The sequence below is a fragment of the Schistocerca piceifrons genome, chromosome 4, assembly GCF_021461385.2.
Source record: "Schistocerca piceifrons isolate TAMUIC-IGC-003096 chromosome 4, iqSchPice1.1, whole genome shotgun sequence".
Classification (NCBI taxonomy): Eukaryota; Metazoa; Arthropoda; class Insecta; order Orthoptera; family Acrididae; genus Schistocerca; species Schistocerca piceifrons.
Genome location: NC_060141.1, coordinates 241,162,980 through 241,184,876, shown reverse-complemented (window position 1 = coordinate 241,184,876; position 21,897 = coordinate 241,162,980). Strand labels below are relative to the sequence as shown.

The following is a 21,897-nucleotide window of genomic DNA, read 5'->3' as shown; positions in this document are numbered from 1 at the left end:
CCATTGTAGCTGGTTACCAAGCCCCCACAGAACGTATCTCTGCCTACGTAGATCAACACCTTCAACCCATTACATGCAGTCTCCCATCCTTCATCAAAGACACCAACCAATTTCTCGAACGCCTGGAATCCTTACCCAATCTGCTACCCCCGGAAACCATCCTTGTAATCATTGATGCCACTTCCTTATACACAAATATTCTGCACGTCCAGGGCCTCGCTGCGATGGAGCACTTCCTTTCACGCCAATCACCTGCCTCCCTACCTAAAACCTCTTTCCTCATTACCTTAGCCAGCTTCATCCTGACCCACAACTTCTTCACTTTCGAAGGCCAGACATACCAACAATTAAAGGGAACAGCCATGGGTACCAGGATGACCCCCTCATATGCCAACCTATTTATGGGTCGCTTAGATGAAGCCTTCTTGGTTACCCAGGCCTGCCAACCCAAAGTTTGGTACAGATTTATTGATGACATCTTCATGATCCAGACTCACAGTGAAGAAGAACTCCAGAATTTCCTCTCCAACCTCAACTCCTTTGGTTCCATCAGATTCACCTGGTCCTACTCCAAATCCCATGCCACTTTCCTTGATGTTGACCTCCATCTGTCCAATGGCCAGCTTCACACATCCGTCCACATCAAACCCACCAACAAGCAACAGTACCTCCAATATGACAGCTGCCACCCATTCCACATCAAACGGTCCCTTCCCTACAGCCTAGGTCTTCGTGGCAAACGAATCTGCTCCAGTCCAGAATCCCTGAACCATTACACCAACAATCTGAAAGCAGCTTTCGCATCTCGCAACTACCCTCCCGACCTGGTACAGAAGCAAATTACCATAGCCACTTCCCCATCCCCTCAAACCCAGAACCTGCCACAGAAGAACCCCAAAAGTGCCCCACTTGTGACAGGATACTTTCCGGGACTGGAATAGGCTCTGAATGTGGCTCTCCAACAGGGATACGACTTCCTCAAATCCTGCCCTGAAATGAGATCCATCCTTCATGAAATCCTCCCCGCTCCACCAAGAGTGTCTTTCTGCCGTCCACCTAACCTTCGTAACCTTTTAGTTCATCCCTATGAAATCCCCAAACCACCTTCCCTACCCTGTGGCTCCTACCCTTGCAACCACCCTCGGTGTAAAACCTGTCCCATGCACCTTCCCACCACCACCTACTCCAGTCCTGTAACCCGGAAGGTGTACATGATCAAAGGCAGAGCCACGTGTGAAAGCACCCACGTGATTTACCAACTGACCTGCTTACACTGTGAAGCTTTCTATGTGGGAATGACCAGCAACAAACTGTCCATTCGCATGAATGGACACAGGCAGACAGTGTTTGTTGGTAATGAGGATCACCCTGTGGCTAAACATGCCTTGGTGCATGGCCAGCACATCTTGGCACAGTGTTACACCGTCCGGGTTATCTGGATACTTCCCACTAACACCAACCTGTCAGAACTCCGGAGATGGGAACTTGCCCTTCAGTATATCCTCTCTTCTCGTTACCCGCCAGGCCTCAACCTCCGCTAATTTCAAGTTGCCGCCGCTCATACCTCACCAACATTCAACAACATCTTTGCCTCTGTACTTCCGCCTCGACTGACATCTCTGCCCAAACTCTTTGCCTTTACAAATGTCTGCTTGTGTCTGTGTATGTGCGGATGGATATGTGTGTGTGTGAGTGTGCGCGCGAGTGTATACCTGTCCTTTTTTCCCCCTAAGGTAAGTCTTTCCGCTCCCTAGATTGGAAAGACTCCTTACCCTCTCCCTTAAAACCCACATCCTTTCGTCTTTCCCTCTCCTTCCCTCTTTCCTGATGAAGCAACCGTTGGTTGCGAAAGCTTGAATTTTGTGTGTATGTTTGTGTTTCTTTGTGTGTCTATCAAACTGCCAGCGCTTTCGTTTGGTAAGTCACGTCATCTTTGTTTTTAGATATATTTTTCCCACGTGGAATGTTTCCCTCTATTATATATATGAAAATTGGAGGGCTCAATCGGATGGGGAAGATAACCAAACAAAGAGGGAGATTGATTGTAAAGGAATGTATGAATGCAGATTGAGGTGCGATGCAGAAAGGGGCTACGTGGTTGTCTGATTGAAGTATGTATTATAAGGATTAATTCACACCTGCGTAATTCTGAGAAACTGGTAACAGAAAAAGATGGCAGGAAGATTCATAGTGTACAGGTTGTGAAGAAATCATTGACATTAAGCATGATGTGCTCAGCACCATGTTCTCCAACTTGCCCTCAGCATCAGTTTAGTAGGGGCTAATCATTTGGGTAGACAGCTGGTTTGTGGTAAAGCTCATATAAAAGACTGTGTAGAAGCTACAGCAGAGCTGGTCCATTATGCAACTGCTTTACCAGATGAATATGCAGCTGAACATGGTAGTATGTGCTTGTGACAGGGCTGAAAAAGGGTGTGTTGTGTGGGTGTGTAAAGGACAGATCTTGCACTTAGGTGTTCCATGGGGATCAGATCCATGTGGTAATGATTCAGAAGTAGGTATGGCATACACATTAACAGGGGGCCTTCATGGATTGGGTGGGCTAAAGACACCATTTTGGGAGAGATGGGAAGGATGTTCCTTCCTACTTCCAGAGCATAATAAAAGGCAGTCAACTAAGTACTAATAATTTACCTAACGTATTCAGTAACTGAATGGTCGAGTTTTTGGTTAGCCACAGTTGATGGGTGAATATTCGTATCTACATAACTAAGACTACTTGTTTGAGATACCAACACGGACGCTGTCCTTTTTTATTATTATTATTACTGCATGCATCAATTACAATAACAAAACTGTTACAGTATACTTATTTAACCAAAACATACACATTTGCAAGTATTTACACTATATAAACATTCAACAGGCTAGATTACGCACAAATATCGAAAAACTCAATCCACTGAAGTGCCTCGTCAGATGCTTCGCGTATGGACTCTTGATACCATCAGGGAAACATCTGTAAGTGCTATCATTTACAATGTGGCTCATTGCCCGACTATCAAATAGCCACATGTACTGCCACTGCAAAATCTCCATCTTCTCCAATCTGTGATGTATTATGCTGTACCCACTCCTCCTTAGGATGATGAAAGCCTAGAAATTTAACAGCTGGGTTGTCAGTAAGTTTATTATGGTTCCGGGTTTTTTTAGCCAGCATGTCAAGTTTCCATTCAGTATCCCCGTTAAACAAGTTGAAAGCATTTGGACTCCTCCTTCATATGTGGTCTTCTGGATTTGTGTATTTCTTAGGCAGTATGAGTAAATCTTAATGAAGAGGGAATGATTCATTTCCAGAAACTTGTTGGCAAAGGTTGTTAGGAGCCACCTTCCAACGAAGAAGAGCTGGACAAATGTTCGATAGTATTGACAGCCAGCATGTAGGTGTAGAGCTGACTGGCCCTACTGTTGATCACGTAAGACATGCCTCTAACTGGACAAAGTGTAAAGGACAGTATTGCACCTCACTTGTCCGATTTGAATGACACATTTAGTCAACGAGTTGAGAAGTAGATATGGCATAAAAGGCTGAGTTTCTGGAGGAAAGAGTCCAGGCTGTCCTTGTCATGGGTCCAGATTCCCTAATTCTCTCTACTGACCAGTCTCCCGGGAAAACTAAACATGACCAAACAGTGCCAGCATGGCAACAAGAGTGAACATTTGACTGAGTCACTCTCTCTCTGCCTTGTGTGCTTGTGGTGTGTTCTGAGCTTCTGTCCCTCAACTCTCATTTTGCTAGTTATACTCTATTCATTCTTAATTACATGAGCCTCAAAAATAGTCCACTTCCTTTTAAATATTATAAGACATGTGTTTAATATATGTTTCTCAAAGCAAAATACTCACTAAACGTCCTCAGCCTCTTCAATACATTAAACAATGGCAGAAATATTTGTTCTGGCAAACAAAACTTAATTAGCATTTTAAGCTGATTAAGCTAGAGGACTATGAAACACAACCTCTAGGATCTGGGGAGAAGCACCATCCCCACATTGAATCTGCCTGGGACATAAACAATGAGGTCCAGTATGCCTGCCAGTCTGGCTGCAGTTTTTAGTCAGTTTTCCACATCCAAATAGGTGAAAACTGGGCGGGCTTGTACAGATGTTTCACTTCAGTTATGCAATTCACAAACATTTTGAAAATGTTCTCAACCTTTCACATGGGGATAACACTAGATTCAGACAGAGGTGGTACACCAATTCTGCCTCTGGGGTGGGGGAGGGGGAGAGGGTGGGGGCCATCCTGCCACCATCTAGCACTAACACTGCTAACTCCAGATTCACTTGCCTATCCCTAGAAGCCTATTGTGTACAACACATATTTTTTGTTCTGAAAGTTTAGCTTTTAACTCTGTGGCCACAATGCCTTTTTGATTGTTCTAAATAATTAAAAGAGTAAAGATAAAAACTCAATGAATAGTTGACACACACACACACACACACACACACACACACACACACACACACACACACACCTGTAAGGCTGCATTACTTTGTGCCAGTACTGCACTTCATCTGGGGTGAAGGGTTGTGTCAGATGGAGAGGAAGATGTGAGAAAGAAGATGGGAAGCGAGAGGGAGGGTTGTGGAAGTGTGGCTGACTGCTAGAAGGAAGAGGCAGCCAGTGTATTGTACAGAAAACTAACACAACACTAGTGAATTCATTCGGCTGCAGTCAAGGGGAGCTGAGTGCAGCACATGATGACATCAAAGGTCACAATTTTATACAAATTTAATACCAAGAATCGATGGTACATACAGTGCCGGCCATGAGAACTGAACACCAGAAAGGACAGCAAATAACAAAATTTCCCTTATTGTGTGTTTACAATACAGCAGGAAGAATACATAATTAAATTTGCATGCATTATGGGAGCATGCAGGGTGCAAAATTTAGCAGGTCTGTCACCTCTGACACCAACAATGGGTATCTATAAACCCAGCTGAGTACTGAGGCAATAACAGCTTCTACTGGATATTTTATCTGAAGCAATACAATTAAAAATAATATTGTTGATGCTACTGCTTGAACAATAAAATATTAAACTGATAATTCATTTATTATTTTGTTTTTATTACTTGATAACAGGGCTGTAACACAGCCAAATATCAAGTCACACTGAGCTTGGATGACAGATAACAGGAACATTGTCCCCTGCTGCTCCAAGTCTATGCCACAGATCATCAATCACAGTGATTGGCAAAGCAAGACCACGTTTTCAATAGCTGAGAGATCTGGAGATCATGTTGTCCAGGGTGACAGTTGAAAATCTTCTGTATTGGGGCACGGCAAGACAGCACAGGTGGCAACATGTGATCTGGCACTACTTTGTTGAATGATGTCACAGACACCTTTAAGATAATTCACAAACACTGGATGTAACAAATACATCAGAAATGTAATGGCCACTATCCAAATTACAACTACGTGAGTCAGAGATGCTGGTATCATACATCACGCCAGGTGCTGGGCTCATAGATGATGATACGCAAACCGACCTGCATGGGAGCTCGCCAGGAAGAGTCACTGTGCAAGATATATCACTTCATACCTGATTATATGTTACGATAAGTGAAGTCACATACCATACATGGTATTTGGTGTAATAATCAAAATTCGACAAGGGGCAGAAAAGAAGTATACGAACAGTTAACGAAAAATGTGAAAAGAAATATTGATGAAAATTCAAATAGTAAAGAATGATTTTCTCTTGTGCATCCTTTTGAGAACTAAATGCGATTACGCTTATAAATTTTAAAAAAAAAGAAAAAGAAATAAAGAAAGAAAGAAAGAAAGAAAGAAAGAGAAAAAAAAAGAAAAATATCATAATTTTGGTCACGTCATTGGTAAAGACGTGATTATTAGAGGAAATCCATAATTATAATGATTGATTCATAATAGTTGGCATCTCTGTGTATGGATATTTGTCTTGCTGGAAACAATCCTATTTCCTGACTTAACGTATGTGATGTGGCTGTAAAACCCCGCAAGGCAGAGGGAACAATATGTCTGTCCTCTTGAGTGCTATTTGTGTGGGACTGCTGAGATCCTGTATGGCATCAAGCGCGACCCGCCTGAACCTGTCGATTCCATATTCGCATAAACAGATGTGGGATCCTGACCGATGTGACAAACAATATCACAGAGTGACAAACTGCAGTTGTGAAAGGAAACAATCCTACTCCAGTCACATTCTGACACAGGTTGTTAAGACATTTCTCCTACTTGTAAGAGGCATAACATTATCTTCTCACAATCAAATCTGATTTCTGAGGGAGACACCCTTTTCATAATCTTTCCCGAGTTACAGAATGTACATGTTGTTACTCCTACTATATCAACTTTGCGAGGTTGTGCACATCCAAGCATGTAAGTGCACTTTGCGCCAACCTGACTTCTATTGCGTGCCATTTCATGATCTTGCAGTTTTAATGACCAGCAGTGTATGCTGTCATGAAAAATATTTTGCTCACCTCAGACCACTCTGAAACTAGCAAACAGCATGAAAGGCAACATACCTCTGTAACAAAGTACCGTATCAGCGAGATGTCAGTATCGCCCTTCTGCCAGCACTGCTTGATGTATTTGACAACAGGCACAACGCAGCCTCTACTGAGCAGATTCACCATACGATCGAGCAACATCTTCCTCATTTCCAACTGTGTAAAACATTTTGTGGATTAATTAATGACAAATTGTAATAACAGAAACATGGACATAGGAAACAAAAACCTTTACATAAAACTAACACTAACTGTACATCAAAATCTAGGTATTGTACAGTCTTTCCCTCTTACCTGCACTAGAATTTCCAGTTCATCCTGCTTTGATTCAAACAATCTCACAAGGAGTGAAAGAACCATTGGGTGAAGGAGCATGTGGCAGGTGACAACTTCATCCAGCAGTGCCAGATGAATGGGAGTGTGTTCAACACAGAGCTTGAAATATGATGACTCTGTAACAGTACTTTCTACCCACCTCACAACACCTACAGATACAACTGGAAACCTGAAACATATCAGAAAATTGCAAGTCAAGAATTTTAAAATAAAACAGAACAAGTGACTGGCGTAACACAAAAAATATGTCATCCAATTATCTGTTTGACTGCCAGCAAGAACCAAAGAAAAGAATAAATGTATAAGATTTATTGTGATTTGTGTGAATCAGAAAGATTTGAACACAATATCAAAACATTTTTCTTGGTCATTTCTTCAGCAACATTTATTACTTATCTCCAAATTTAATGAAATTTGGTGTGAAGGTTCTATATGATCTTTGTTGGTTATAGGCCTATACCAAATTTCAGTTCAGTACCTTCACCGGTAGAAATTTTACGGGCTTTTTAAATAAAGGCTACTCAACTTCAGATCACGTATGAAGGTACAAATGTGCCATGTTTGCTAGGCATTTTCGAATGTTCTAGCAAACATTTTCCCATTTGCTTTAATATACAGGGTCATTATATTTAAAGTTAAACTTTCAAAACTATGTAGAAATAACACCACTGGTCAGAATGACATCAAGTTGCAACGGAATATTATCGGAGGAGGCGGACAACGTATGGCAGAAGAAGAAAAATAGTGTGAAAATTGATCAATAGGTAGCGCTGTATGTGTCAGAATACATAAATAAAAATACGTGTCACGCACATGACCCATTGAAGTTGGTATAAACACGCTGGGTACACAGCTTTTCCTCCTTCAGCATCTGTGACATTAGCCATGACTGTCTCAATGCAGGATCACGCTCTGCTTGTAAAGCTGTATTACCAGAATGATGACAGCGCAAACGTCGCTCTGCAGAAGTTCCGGACACTGAAGGGGTTGAAAAAAGACATTGGTCTGATGACTGCCGTGGGTCTGGAGAAAATGATTTGGAAATTCAAAAAGATGGATTCTTTTGGTGAGCAACCTGGTAGAGGGAGGAACAATTTGATTCGACATCAGTGGAAGCAGTGGCCACAGCAATGCAGGAGGAGACGAGTGGTGGTGTGCAAATGTGTAGTGCATGGAGAATTGCCCAAACATTAGACATACCTGTGAGCATGGTGCATAAAATCCTACAAAACATCCTTCTTTGCTATCCATTCAAAATTACCCATGTGTACGAGTTGCTGCCTGTTGACCTGCCCGCAAGAGAGACCTTCACTTTAGAATTTCTTGCTCGCATGGAAGTGGACAATGATCGGCCGTGGAAGATTTTGTGGACAGATGAAGCCCACTTCCATCTGACAAGATACACAGAATTGTCAAATATGGGCAATGGAAAATCCACACGCAGATCAACTAGTACCACCTCATCCTGAAAAGGTCACTGTGTGGTGCAGGTTATGGCATCATTTATCATAGCGCCATATTTTTTCGAGGAGACAGGTGCTTCTGGTCATGTCACCTGTACCGTCACTGGTAAGCGCTGTGAGTGTCATTTGCGCAACCATATCATTCCAGCTCTCCAACAGTGTGGATGAGATCATTTCTATGCAAGGTGGCGCACCTCCAAACATTGCAAACTCAGTTAAGCAGCTGCTGAAGCTGCCATTTCGGATGCTAGAATTATCAGCCGCCATTGCGCTACAACCTGGCTATCCTAATCACCTGACATTAATCTGTGCGACTTCTGGCTGTGGGGCTATCTGAAAGATGTAGTGTTCAGTCTTCCGACTGCAAACTTAGCTGCACTGAAGGCACACACTGCACAACACATTGTGAATGTGAACCCAGAAACACTTCAATCAGTTGTGGAACATGCTGTTTTTCAATTTTAACTTGTAGCAGAAAACTGTGGACAGCATATTGAACATGTTTTATGCCAGTCACACAAAAATTAATAATCCGATATGATTTTTACTGATAGTTTTTTAAGCAGTTTTTGGCCTCAGGACAATTAAAAACCTGTGTGACTGATGCTTTTTATGCGGTTTTGGCCCCAGGACTATTGAAAGCCAATGTAATTGATGCTTTTTATGCAATATTTGGCCTCAGGACAATTAAAAACAGATTTTTCCCATCCAATGTGATATGATGTTGCCATGGTGGATGGGCTTATGTAACAAACAGTATCACACCTGTACAACCAGACACACTAAGTGGTACAGTCTGTTTAACATCAAACGTACACCTTAGGCATCATTGTATGATTCATTTGTCATTTGTAGTCGACCACTATGAAATTATGATGATTACAGCGCCATCTATTGCTACATTTTGTAACTATTTATTTTTCTTCTGCCATATGTTTTCCCCTTTCTCTGATAATATTAAGTTGCAATTCGACGTCATTCTGACCAGTGGTGTTATTTCTACAGTGGTTTGAAAGTTTAACTTTAATTATAATCACTCTGTACACAGACATCACACGACTCTGAGAGCCAAGGTCTGACCGACCACTACTACTTTTCATACAAACCAAACACACCAAAACTTCAGAGGGTTATTCCCACCTATGATGGCTGTATATATATCAAATTTAATGAATGCTGGACACCTAGATGAAAAGATATGCAAAGTAGGTCGAAATTTTATTGGTGGGGAGGGGGGGGGGGGGGTGTCTGGCTGTGTATTGATCATGGATGGCTCCTCCCTGCAAGTTTCCTTAATGAACGCCAAAACTTGACATTAGAAAAGGGTAGATTACATCAAGCTGCGCAACAGTATGTTGAAAATGCCGAAGTCTGTCAGTCAACTTTGAACACCACTCTGTTGACAAGATTTCCTAGCTCGTCCGACTTTCCTGTTCTCCTTGCTTACTTTTTAAAGCATTACTGAAATACTCTTTTAATTGCCTAACACATCACCAAAATGGTTGGATAAAAAACAATGCAGTCATTGAAAATAAAATCCCATTACGATCAGTGAGATGTTGTGCAACCTTTAAGGGTCAACGCATCACTTAACAGTCATAGCACTTCGTTTACTGAGACTGAGGAAAAAGACGAATTGTCTGCTGTCTTCTTGACAGACACGACTTCCTTGCAGTACTCAGCTCCTTCCACATGACTGTTTACAGCCATCATTCATATGTTGCAGAGTGCAAAAGATCTGCTTCATACTGTGCAAAACGTCTGGAATTCTGACATCTTGCGAGCCTTGATGCTCTCAAACCTCCAGTCATTCAGCTATTCAGCACTGAATTTCACTTTTCTTGGTTTCACCATGACACACTACTAGAACACTTCAAGAGTTGCCATATGACTGAGGATGGAAAGTTGTTTGTTGGCAACACTCCTACAGCAATCAAAAGCTGGCGCACCTTTCAACATGAGATGCCATACACAAAAAAACGATTTTCCCAAAGAGCCATGCATATTTCCAGTGGATTCTTTTGATACCTGCATCACCTGCCTATATGTTTGTGGAGGCCTGGCCTTGGGACTGTACCCACAGAAAGCGAGAATAAAATATTCATAGCATCCCTCATGGCTCACAAAAGGTCCGAGTTACTGGAATGAGATTTTAACAAATGACAGCACGGAAATATTTGAGTATTTTTCTACACGATAAGCAAATGAGTGACTGTAGACTTATGTAATGCAATGATGTAATTTTTTTAAGTCTTTGATAGCTACTGAAATGAAAATTTGTGTGGCTTTGCAACAAGATTAAGTTAAGAAATTATACATTTGTTTTTATATCCAAAAAGTGATTTGTCATAAACTTTTGACCTGGATCGACCATATTTCCTCATTTCATAAGCCACTGTTTGACAGTGTGTATGGCAGACTAGGAAAAATAAATAAATAAAATAAAATAAAAAATAAAATCCCGGCATTTTCCCAGATTTCATGGTTAAAAATACACTTTTCCCCGGGTGAAAACACTTTTTCTGTGTTAAGTGACAGTATAGTTTCCCTGGGAATTGTAAAACTAATCAATCCTTTGAATGGTTAACGCTTTATACAGCAGTGTAAAATCTCTTCAGAAAATGAATCCCAGAAGAGAAGAAAAGAAAAGAAAAGAAAAGAAAAGAAAAGAAAAGAAAAGAAAAGAAAAGAAAAGAAAAGGTGTTTTTGGAAAGATCTTTGGTGTACTGGGTCAATCCATACGAAGTGGCCCAGTGATTGTTGCTTGACCATTTTTAAATATTTTAATATTTTTATATGCGATTGCCCTATGTTTGATAAGTCAAAACAGTTTTTTGAAATAATTTATCTTGCACCTTTAGTGGATGACGGCCATTTTTATTTTTAGGCACGCAACAATTTTTCAGTCTGGAGATATTATCGAAAATTTTAATATCTCTGCACTGGGTTAAGTTACAACATTGCAATTGACATGATTGTTTTTAGAAAAGTGTCCTCTAGACAGCAAAGGACTTGGAAGAGCAGTTGAACGGAATGGACAGTGTCTTAAAAGGAGGATATAAGATCAACATCAACAAAAGCAAAATGAGGATAATGAAATGTAGTCAAATTAAGTCGGGTGATGCTGAGGGAATTAGATTAAGAAATGAGACACTTAAAAGTAGTAAAGGAGTTTTGCTATTTGGGGAGCAAAATAACTGATGTTGGTCGAAGTAGAGAGGATATAAAATGTGGACTGGCAATGGCAAGGAAAGCGTTTCTGAAGAAGAGAAATTTGTTAACATCGAGTATAGATTTAAGTGTCAGGAAGTAGTTTCTGAAAGTATTTGTATGGAGTGTAGCCATGTATGGAAGTGAAACATGGACGATAAATAGTTTGGACAAGAAGAGAATAGAAGCTTTTGAAATGTGGTGCTACAGAAGAATGCTGAAGATTAGATGGGTAGATCACATAACTAATGAGGAGGCATTGAATAGAATTGGGGAGAAGAGGAGTTTGTGGCACAACTTGACAAGAAGAAGGGACCGGTTGGTAGGACATGTTCTGAGGCATCAAGGGATCACAAATTTAGCATTGAAGGGCAGCGTGGAGGGTAAAAATCATAGAGGGAGACCAAGAGATGAATACACTAAGAAGATTCAGAAGGATGTAGGTTGCCGTAAGTACTGGGAGATGAAGAAATTTGCACAGTATAGGGTAGCATGGAGAGCTGCATTAAACCAGTCTCAGGACTGAAGACCACAACAACAAGAACAACAACATTGTTTATTACACAAAACACCCTAAATTCAAAAATAACCAGTCAAAATGACCTCCAAAATTTGGTAGACAAATTTTCAAAAATCCACTTTTTAGGCCCAAAAATAACAAATAAAGAGTTATTTATGAGAGTCTATTTTTTCCCTATAGTTAAATATCATACACTACTAGCCTCATATAGAGCAAGAACACTTATCACTGTATCAAGTGAAATTTGTGCCTGGATTGAGTACTTCTTGGTAGGAAACACACAGAACATTATCTTTTATGGAGAGTTATCTTCAGCTGTAGAAGCAACTTCGGCTGTGCCCCATGAAAGTGTATTGGAACCCTTGCTGTTCAGGTTGTATATTAATGACCTCACATATAATATCAATAGTAAAATCAGGCTTTCTGCAAATTATGCAGTTATCTATAATGAAGTACTGAGAGAAACTGCATAAATATGCAGTCAGATCTTGATAAGATTTCAAAGTGGTGCAGAGATTGGCAACTTGCTCTAAATGTTCAGAAATGTAAAATTTTGCACTTCACAAAATGAAAAAACACAGTATCCTATGACTAATACTGTCAATGAGTCACTGTTGGAATTGGTCAATTCATACAAATACGTGGGTGTAACACTTCAGAAGGATATGAAATGGAAGAACATATGAGCTCAGTTGTGGGTAAAACAGATGGTAGACTTCGGCTTATTGGTAAAATACTGGGGAAGAGCAATCAGTCCACAAAGGAGATTGCTTTCAAATCACTCGTGCAACTGGTTCTAAAATACTGCTCAAGTGTGCGAGGCCCATGCCAAACAGGACTAATGGGGGATACTGAACATATACAGAGAAGGGCAGCAAGAATGGTTACAGATTTGTCTGGTCTGTGGGAGAGTGTCAGAGAGATATTGAAGGAAAAGAAGTGGCAGTCCTTGAAGATACATGGAAACTTTCCCAAAAATGTCTTATCAACAAAGTTTCCAGAGAAATCTTTAAATGGCAACTCTAGAAATATACTTCAATCCCCTACGTATTGCTCACACAGGTATCATGAGGATATGGGTAGAATAATTACTGCATGTACGGATGCATTCAAAATATTTTTACCACGCTCCATACGTGAAAGGAACGCGAACAAACCTTACTAACTGGTACAGTGGGATGCATTGTCTGCCATGCACCTCAAGGTGGTCGACACAGTATAGGTGTAGATGTAGACGTAGATGAACAGGCATCACTATTCCTTTTCAAATTGTGATTGATATTTTTATGCCAAATTTAGTGTTACTTTTGCAAAATTCAGTGCTATTTTCACGATCACATCGAAGTTTGTTACTTGGAAAGAAAATGAACTGTTCTTTCAAAATTACACACAATCCTCAGTTTCAAGGAGATTAAAAGATAAAATTCAATTTTAACATTCAATAACTGACAGTACCTGCCACCCTCAGAGTTTTAACATTTTTTATACCACAAAATAACAATTTTCATGATATCTCCTAAAAATCACTGATTTCACATTATTTCTCAATAAATCGACAATTGTGTGTTATTGTTTTCATGAAATTTTCCTGTCCCTAGTGATGAGTTATTCCAGAAAATTATTCCGTAAGGCGATATTGAGTGGAAATATGCACAATATATTAGGAGGTTAATTCATTTGTTGACAGACTAATAATTATACAAACAGCTCAGCTCATCTGAGCAGCTCAGTAATATGCTTCTTCCCAGTCCAAGTTTTCACCAACATGTGGCAGACATAGACAGAAAACTAAGAAACACTACTTATTTTTAACCTTCTCTAACAATCTATCCCTCTCTCCTCCCCGATGATGAAACTATTAGTTCAGAAAGGTAGGATACTGATTGTACTTTTCTATACTTATATCAGCAGTACTGACATTTTGCCACCAAGGGGAGGAAAGTAAGTACTGGCCAGCAATCCTGTCTTATAATTTTACAAATGCTCGTTAAGCATGAAGAATCAAAACAATTTACCAGATCACTTCAGGAGTGACAGTGCTTTCACAACCGCAAAACATTCCACATGAGAAAATCATTGGACTCACAGAGACAAGTCTGGCATTTTTGTGAAAGTGGCCCATTCTGAACACACAGTATAACTTCCATGGGAACAGTGGTACTGTGACATCTACATCTACATCTACATTGATACTCCGCAAGCCACCCAACGGTGTGTGGCGGAGGGCACTTTACGTGCCACTGTCATTACCTCCCTTTCCTGTTCCAGTCGCGTATAGTTCGCGGGAAGAACGACTGTCTGAAAGCCTCCGTGCGCGCTCTAATCTCTCTAATTTTACATTCGTGATCTCCTCGGGAGGTATAAGTAGGGGGAAGCAATATATTCGATACCTCATCCAGAAACGCACCCTCTCGAAACCTGGCGAGCAAGCTACACCGTGATGCAGAGCGCCTCTCTTGCAGAGTCTGCCACTTGAGTTTATTAAACATCTCCGTAACGCTATCACGGTTACCAAATAACCCTGTGACGAAACGCGCCGCTCTTCTTTGGATCTTCTCTATCTCCTCCGTCAGACCGATCTGATACGGATCCCACACTGATGAGCAATACTCAAGTATAGGTCGAACGAGTGTTTTGTAAGCCACCTCCTTTGTTGATGGACTACATTTTCTAAGCACTCTCCCAATGAATCTCAACCTGGTACCCGCCTTACCAACAATTAATTTTATATGATCATTCCACTTCAAATCGTTCCACACGCATACTCCCAGATATTTTACAGAAGTAACTGCTACCAGTGTTTGTTCCGCTATCATATAATCATACAATAAAGGATCCTTCTTTCTATGTATTCGCAATACATTACATTTGTCTATGTTAAGGGTCAGTTGCCACTCCCTGCACCAAGTGCCTATCTGCTGCAGATCTTCCTGCATTTCGCTACAATTTTCTAATGCTGCAACTTCTCTGTATACTACAGCATCATCCGCGAAAAGCCGCATGGAACTTCCGACACTATCTACTAAGTCATTTATATATATTGTGAAAAGCAATGGTCCCATAACACTCCCCTGTGGCACGCCAGAGGTTACTTTAACGTCTGTAGACGTCTCTCCATTGATAACAACATGCTGTGTTCTGTTTGCTAAAAACTCTTCAATCCAGCCACACAGCTGGTCTGATATTCCGTAGGCTCTTACTTTGTTTATCAGGCGACAGTGCGGAACTGTATCGAACGCCTTCCGGAAGTCAAGAAAAATAGCATCTACCTGGGAGCCTGTATCTAATATTTTCTGGGTCTCATGAACAAATAAGGCGAGTTGGGTCTCACAAGATCGCTGTTTCCGGAATCCATGTTGATTCCTACATAGTAGATTCTGGGTTTCCAGAAATGACATGATACGCGAGCAAAAAACATGTTCTAAAATTCTACAACAGATCGACGTAAGAGATATAGGTCTATAGTTTTGCGCGTCTGCTCGACGACCCTTCTTGAAGACTGGGACTATCTGTGCTCTTTTCCAATCATTTGGAACCCTCCGTTCCTCTAGAGACTTGCGGTACACGGCTGTTAGAAGGGGGGCAAGTTCTTTCGCGTACTCTGTGTAGAATCGAATTGGTATCCCGTCAGGTCCAGTGGACTTTCCTCTATTGAGTGATTCCAGTTGCTTTTCTATTCCTTGGACACTTATTTCGATGTCAGCCATTTTTTCGTTTGTGCGAGGATTTAGAGAAGGAACTGCAGTGCGGTCTTCCTCTGTGAAACAGCTTTGGAAAAAGGTGTTTAGTATTTCAGCTTTACGCGTGTCATCCTCTGTTTCAATGCCATCATCATCCCGTAGTGTCTGGATATGCTGTTTCGAGCCACTTACTGATTTAACGTAAGACCAGAACTTCCTAGGATTTTCTGTCAAGTCGGTACATAGAATTTCACTTTCGAATTCAATGAACGCTTCACGCATAGCCCTCCTTACGCTAACTTTGACATCGTTTAGCTTCTGTTTGTCTGAGAGGTTTTGGCTGCGTTTAAACTTGGAGTGGAGCTCTCTTTGCTTTCGCAGTAGTTTCCTAACTTTGTTGTTGTACCACAGTGGGTTTTTCCCGTCCCTCACAGTTTTACTCGGAACGTACCTGTCTAAAACGCATTTTACGATTGCCTTGAACTTTTTCCATAAACACTCAACATTGTCAGTGTCGGAACAGAAATTTTCGTTTTGATCTGTTAGGTAGTCTGAAATCTGCCTTCTATTACTCTTGCTAAACAGATAAACCTTCCTCCCTTTTTTTATATTCCTATTAACTTCCATATTCAGGGATGCTGCAACGGCCTTATGATCACTGATTCCCTGTTCTGTACATACAGAGTCGAAAAGTTCGGGTCTGTTTGTTATCAGTAGGTCCAAGATGTTATCTCTACGAGTCGGTTCTCTGTTTAATTGCTCGAGGTAATTTTCGGATAGTGCACTCAGTATAATGTCACTCGATGCTCTGTCCCTACCACCCGTCCTAAACATCTGAGTGTCCCAGTCTATATATGGTAAATTGAAATCTCCACCTAAGACTATAACATGCTGAGAAAATTTATGTGAAATGTATTCCAAATTTTCTCTCAGTTGTTCTGCCACTAATGCTGCTGAGTCGGGAGGTCGGTAAAAGGAGCCAATTATTAACCTAGTTCGGTTGTTTAGTGTAACCTCCACCCATAATAAGTCACAGGAACTATCCACTTCTACTTCACTACAGGATAAACTACTACTAACAGCGACGAACACTCCACCACCGGTTGCATGCAATCTATCCTTTCTAAACACCGTCTGTACCTTTGTAAAAATTTCGGCAGAATTTATCTCTGGCTTAAGCCAGCTTTCTGTACCTATAACGATTTCAGCTTTGGTGCTTTCTATCAGCGCTTGAAGTTCCAGTACTTTACCAACGCAGCTTCGACAGTTGACAATTACAATACCGATTGCTGCTTGGTCCCCGCATGTCCTGACTTTGCACCGCACCCGTTGAGGGTGTTGCCCTTTCTCATAAGTCAGCAAAATCTTTAACAAATAAGACAATACCAATATGCAATTCCTTAATATTTAGAACAATATCAATTGCTTGGGTGAAACAAGATCTATCTTCCTGGTGTTATACCATCTTTCAAGTGATGTTTCTCTCATGAGGAAACAGTACAGCAACAGTGTCAGGTAGAGAAGAACAACCATCCCAGGGGACATCGCCTTATCGTAGGCACCTTCAGTGTCAGACGGGAGGGTTTGCATGCCTCGATGAAGTCGAGAGCTGTGCCAGCAGCAGTGTAGCTACTGGCAAGGTCACCCAAGCCAGACTGGTCTCGACTGAGGAGCCAGACAAATTGTGCCCTGCAACATAGGGAGGGGGGCTCTGTAGGCATACGGAAGCCAACCTCCCTAGGGGAGTAAACCCTAAAGAAATCCAGGTCCTCCAAGATGGGGGTTGGGCGTGGGGCCAATAACCCCACACTGTCAAAATGACATATTATGGAACCTCAACGAGAGTCTCAGATGATGGATGAGAGACAAAAAAACATGACGTTGGCAAAGAAAAAGGACACAAGATTTGGAAATAGTAACATGGAATGTATGAACAATGTTGAAACCTGCAAAAATGAAAGAAATAGCTGATGAGATCATGAAGTTCAAGTACATTGTAGCACTACAAGAAATAAGATGGTAAGGACAAGGACAGATAGATACGCCCCAGTATTCTCTGCTGTATAGTGGACCAGAAAGAAGAACCAAACAAGCCGGAATGGGATTCATAATAACAAAGAAGGTTGGTAAAAGTGTTTTGGAATTTGAATCAATAAATGAAAGATTTTGCACACAGAGAGTGAAAGGGAAATACAGAAATATAACGATAATAACAGCATACACACCAACAGAGGAAGCACAAGAAGAAGCAAAAGAAAAGTTTTACAAAGATCTAGAAAGGGCATGCAGTGAAGCAAAAAGTATGATCTGTTCTTATTTGTGGGAGATTTTAATGCACAGGTTGGGTGAAGCAAATATGGAAGAGTATTTGGGAGATACACATTACATAAAGAAAGTAACAAGAATGGAGAAATGTTATGTCAGTTGGCTGCTAGAAATAATCTAATCATCAGGAGCAGATGTTTCCCACAAAAAAGAATACATCTCAGAACATGGAAAACACATATAAGTGGAGTAGTCAATCAAATAGACCCTGTGTTAGTAAAGGCAATACATGCCACATCAATTACCGATGTGAGGAGCTGCAGAGGTCCTAACTGTGACTCAGAACACTATGCTGTAAAAGTTGTAGTGAGGGAGAAATTATCTGTAACACCTACACCTGGAATGGAGAAAAATACAAACTGGGACACAGAAAAACTGAATGACCCAAAAGTTGTGAAAAAACCAAGCAAATGTTAAGATATGCACTGACTCCCAGCGAGGAAGCAATGGGAATCCAAGAGAGATGGACTAAGATCCCGAAAGAGCTGAATGAGGCAGCAGAAGACATAGTTGGGGTGAGAAGAAATGCGCGAAATGAGTGGTTTGATGATGAATGCAGGCTAGTAATCGAACGTAAAAATGCAGCAAGACTGAGAATTATACAGTGAGAAACAAGAAGAAATGTGGAGGTGTACAAAGAATTAAGATCCAACACCCAAAGAATATGCAAGAAAAAGAAAAAAGAATGACAGAAATCAAAGTTTAAAGAGATAGAAGAATTAAAGGAATAGAATGAAATGAAGAAATTCTATCATGCTGTGGGAAAGATGAGAAAAAATTTTCAATCCAAACAAAATGCATGCAAAAACAGAAACGGTAAGATAATAAGAGATGAACAAGAAATATTGTAGAGGTGGGCAGAATACTTTGAAGATATGCTCAACAAAAACTCAGATCAGGCCCCAAGAGGTACACGGGAACAGGAACACAGAGGCAAGAGAAATTGAAAGGGATGAGGCACAAAATCCAACAATGCTGCAAGTGGAAACAGTGATAAATAAACTAAAAAATAACTGTGCACCCAGTGAAGATTGGATCGTGTCAGAACTAATGAAATCGGGGTAGGGGGTGCGGGGGTGGAGGTGGGGGGGGGGGGGGGGGGGGGGGGAAGGAGGGGGCAGGGCAACCTCTAAGATGTGAAATATTTAAACTAATAAAGAACATATGGGTAAACGAAAGCATGCTGGAGGAGTGGAATACTGGAATAATATGTCCAATATATAAGACAGGAGAAAAGTGCAATTTGAAAACTATGGAGCCATAACCCTACTGAATACAGTATATAAGATTCTCTCCGTAGTGCTGAACGAAAGAATAAAGAAGTGTGCCGAAAAGATACTCTGAGAATACCAATGTGGATTCCGAACAAACAGAGGTACATCTGACCAGTTGTTTGTTGTTATGCAAATAATGGAAAAATTTTATGAATGATATAGCTCTCCACTTTCTATTCATTGACTTTAACAAAGCTTTTGGAAGTATTAATAGACCAGCATTGCATAAAGGGCTGAAAGAATTAGGCATCTGTGATAAACTGAGAAGGTTAATCAAGCTAACCATGAAGGATACAAAAGTAAAAGTGAATAACTGAATGACCAGGCAGTTTGACTTTGAGGATGGAGCGAAACAAGGTGATGGCCTCTCTGCAGTCCTGTTTAACTTAGCACTGCATATAGTGATTAAGTCCAGCCAGATATGCACATATGCAGATGATACTGCCATCGTGGCAAGGGATGTAACATCGCTTAAAGAAATAAATGGACAAATGGAAGCACAAGAAACAAGAATTGGGCTTACTATAAATGAAAGCAAGACAAAATATATGGTTATGTCCAATTCTGAAGCTACAAGAACACCACAGAACCTGAAGATCTCTGATAAATGCTTCAAAGCTGTTAGATGCTTCCATTATTTAGGTATCCTCCCAACCAATGATAATAGTATGAGAAAATGTATTAAAGAAATGATACAAGCAGGAAACAAAGCCTATTATGCAATCCTAAAGATACTAAACAATCTAATTACAAGAACAATTAATTTGAGAGTATACTATTCCCTTGTGCGACCTGTTACCACATATGGATCAGAAATGTGGTCAGTGACAGAAGCAGACCTTAACAGCCTAAGGGCATTTGAAAGAAAAATCTTACAAAAAATCTATGGGCCTGTGAGAGAGGCAGGTCAGAGAGTGAGATACAACCATGAAATACAGGGGCTTATACAAGGGGAAGATACAGTGAAATTTATCAAATGTCAAAGAATATGTTGGTTAGGACATGTGGAGAGGATGACATTCATTACTAACGTTGTTGAGTGTGTCTAAACATCACACATCAAAAAACCAGTGCTAACAAATACAAGAAATTTTAAAATGCCACCTCCACTGAGACAGATTAAAAACAGCATCTCTATTCTTTACACATGACATGACACTTAGCATACAAATAATTAAACCCTGGTAAAATTTTAAATGACTAAACTATGACAGTGGCCATATATGTGCACATTTTGTTGTCTACATCTGATGAAGGACTTAATCTAATAACTGAATAACAGCTACTGGCCATTTTTATTGCACCTGTCTGCCACTCAAAACCACCCCTATGTGGTGTGGTGAATAGCAATCTATCCTTTTCACATTGTTGTTATTCTGCTCCAGGTTTTCCATTATTTGACTTAAATTATGATGGTAGCATATACTGGGCATGTGGCCAATTTAACAGATATTCCCATTCTGGATACAATTTACAGCCTAAACATTTGCATTCTCATAAGAACAAATACTGGAAAAAATGTGTAACTTATTGATCGCAAAAAAGGAATTTTTTTTAACATACCTAATGCACTGATACAGTGTAGAAAGTTCAGCAATGAGCTCAGTCGACCCTTTGTTTATGTTGCATATACCATGGACTTTTTCGATTGCCTGAATTGTTGGCTTCAATTCATCTTTATTAATATTCTTGCGAACCTGACCTTTCCTGGTGGATGTTTCACATACACTTGCAGCATAAGCCAGCAGGTATATATATTTTGGCTTGTGTTCTGGATTCAACTTTACTCCTGGTTTGAATAAAGAGTCTACTAGGAGATCTGGAACACAAGAATAAAAGATTAATACATTGTTGCTATCTCGATATTCAGTAGTAATTCAGAGACCTGGAGAGATGCCTCCAATATTCTCTCCATACTGTTTTCAGAGCTGTACAGATGTATTTCACAAAGCGAGTAGTAATATAGACATCAAAATTTTAAGTTAACAGTGGAAAATCCTTGATGGAGCAATATGTAAAATAAGGAAATTGCAATTACTCACCTATGGTGCACCAATGCATGGAGCACAGAAACACGCAACAGAAAACAGCATTCACACCAGCTTTTGAGCACCAGCTCTTTTTCTAGCACAAGTACATATACAACCATGCACACACCAAAACTCACAATCCCATGGTCACGGCAAGACTGATTATTGATATTTGAGTACTGCAAGCAGTTGCCTGAACTGATGGAGATAAGGAGGGGATAGAAAAGGATGCAAGGAGGGGATAGCAGGAAAGAGTCAGATCTTTAGACAGATGACTCTGCAGCTGCACAACAGTCCTTAAAATAGTACAGAGTGTAAAACAAAACGAGATGTGGAAGAGGGAGATGGGGGGGGGGGGGGGGGGGAAGTGAAGATGGAGGCAGGAAAGAAAGGCAGAGAGGTTGAAAATGTGGAAGGGGGAGACCCACATATTTGGGGGGTGGGGGTGAGGGGGGGGGGGGGGGCAGTGCACGATGTGGATGGAGAAGGAGTGGTGTGGACAGAAGGTAAACAGTAAGGTGAGTCATTGGGA

General features: G+C 40.7%; 1 protein-coding gene across 3 annotated transcripts in view; it reads right to left on the bottom strand.

Moving 5' to 3' along the window:
- The window catches only part of LOC124796284 (negative elongation factor D), a 192,341-nt gene that overhangs the window by 79,959 nt on the left and 90,485 nt on the right, over positions 1-21,897 (bottom strand). For all 3 annotated transcript variants that reach the window (XM_047260402.1, XM_047260401.1, XM_047260403.1), the window contains exons 11-13: positions 20,899-21,154; positions 6,822-7,032; positions 6,543-6,683 (exon numbers count right to left, since the gene is read on the bottom strand). In XM_047260402.1, the coding sequence (XP_047116358.1) occupies positions 6,543-6,683; positions 6,822-7,032; positions 20,899-21,154 (608 nt within the window). The remainder of the gene's footprint in view (positions 1-6,542; positions 6,684-6,821; positions 7,033-20,898; positions 21,155-21,897) is intronic.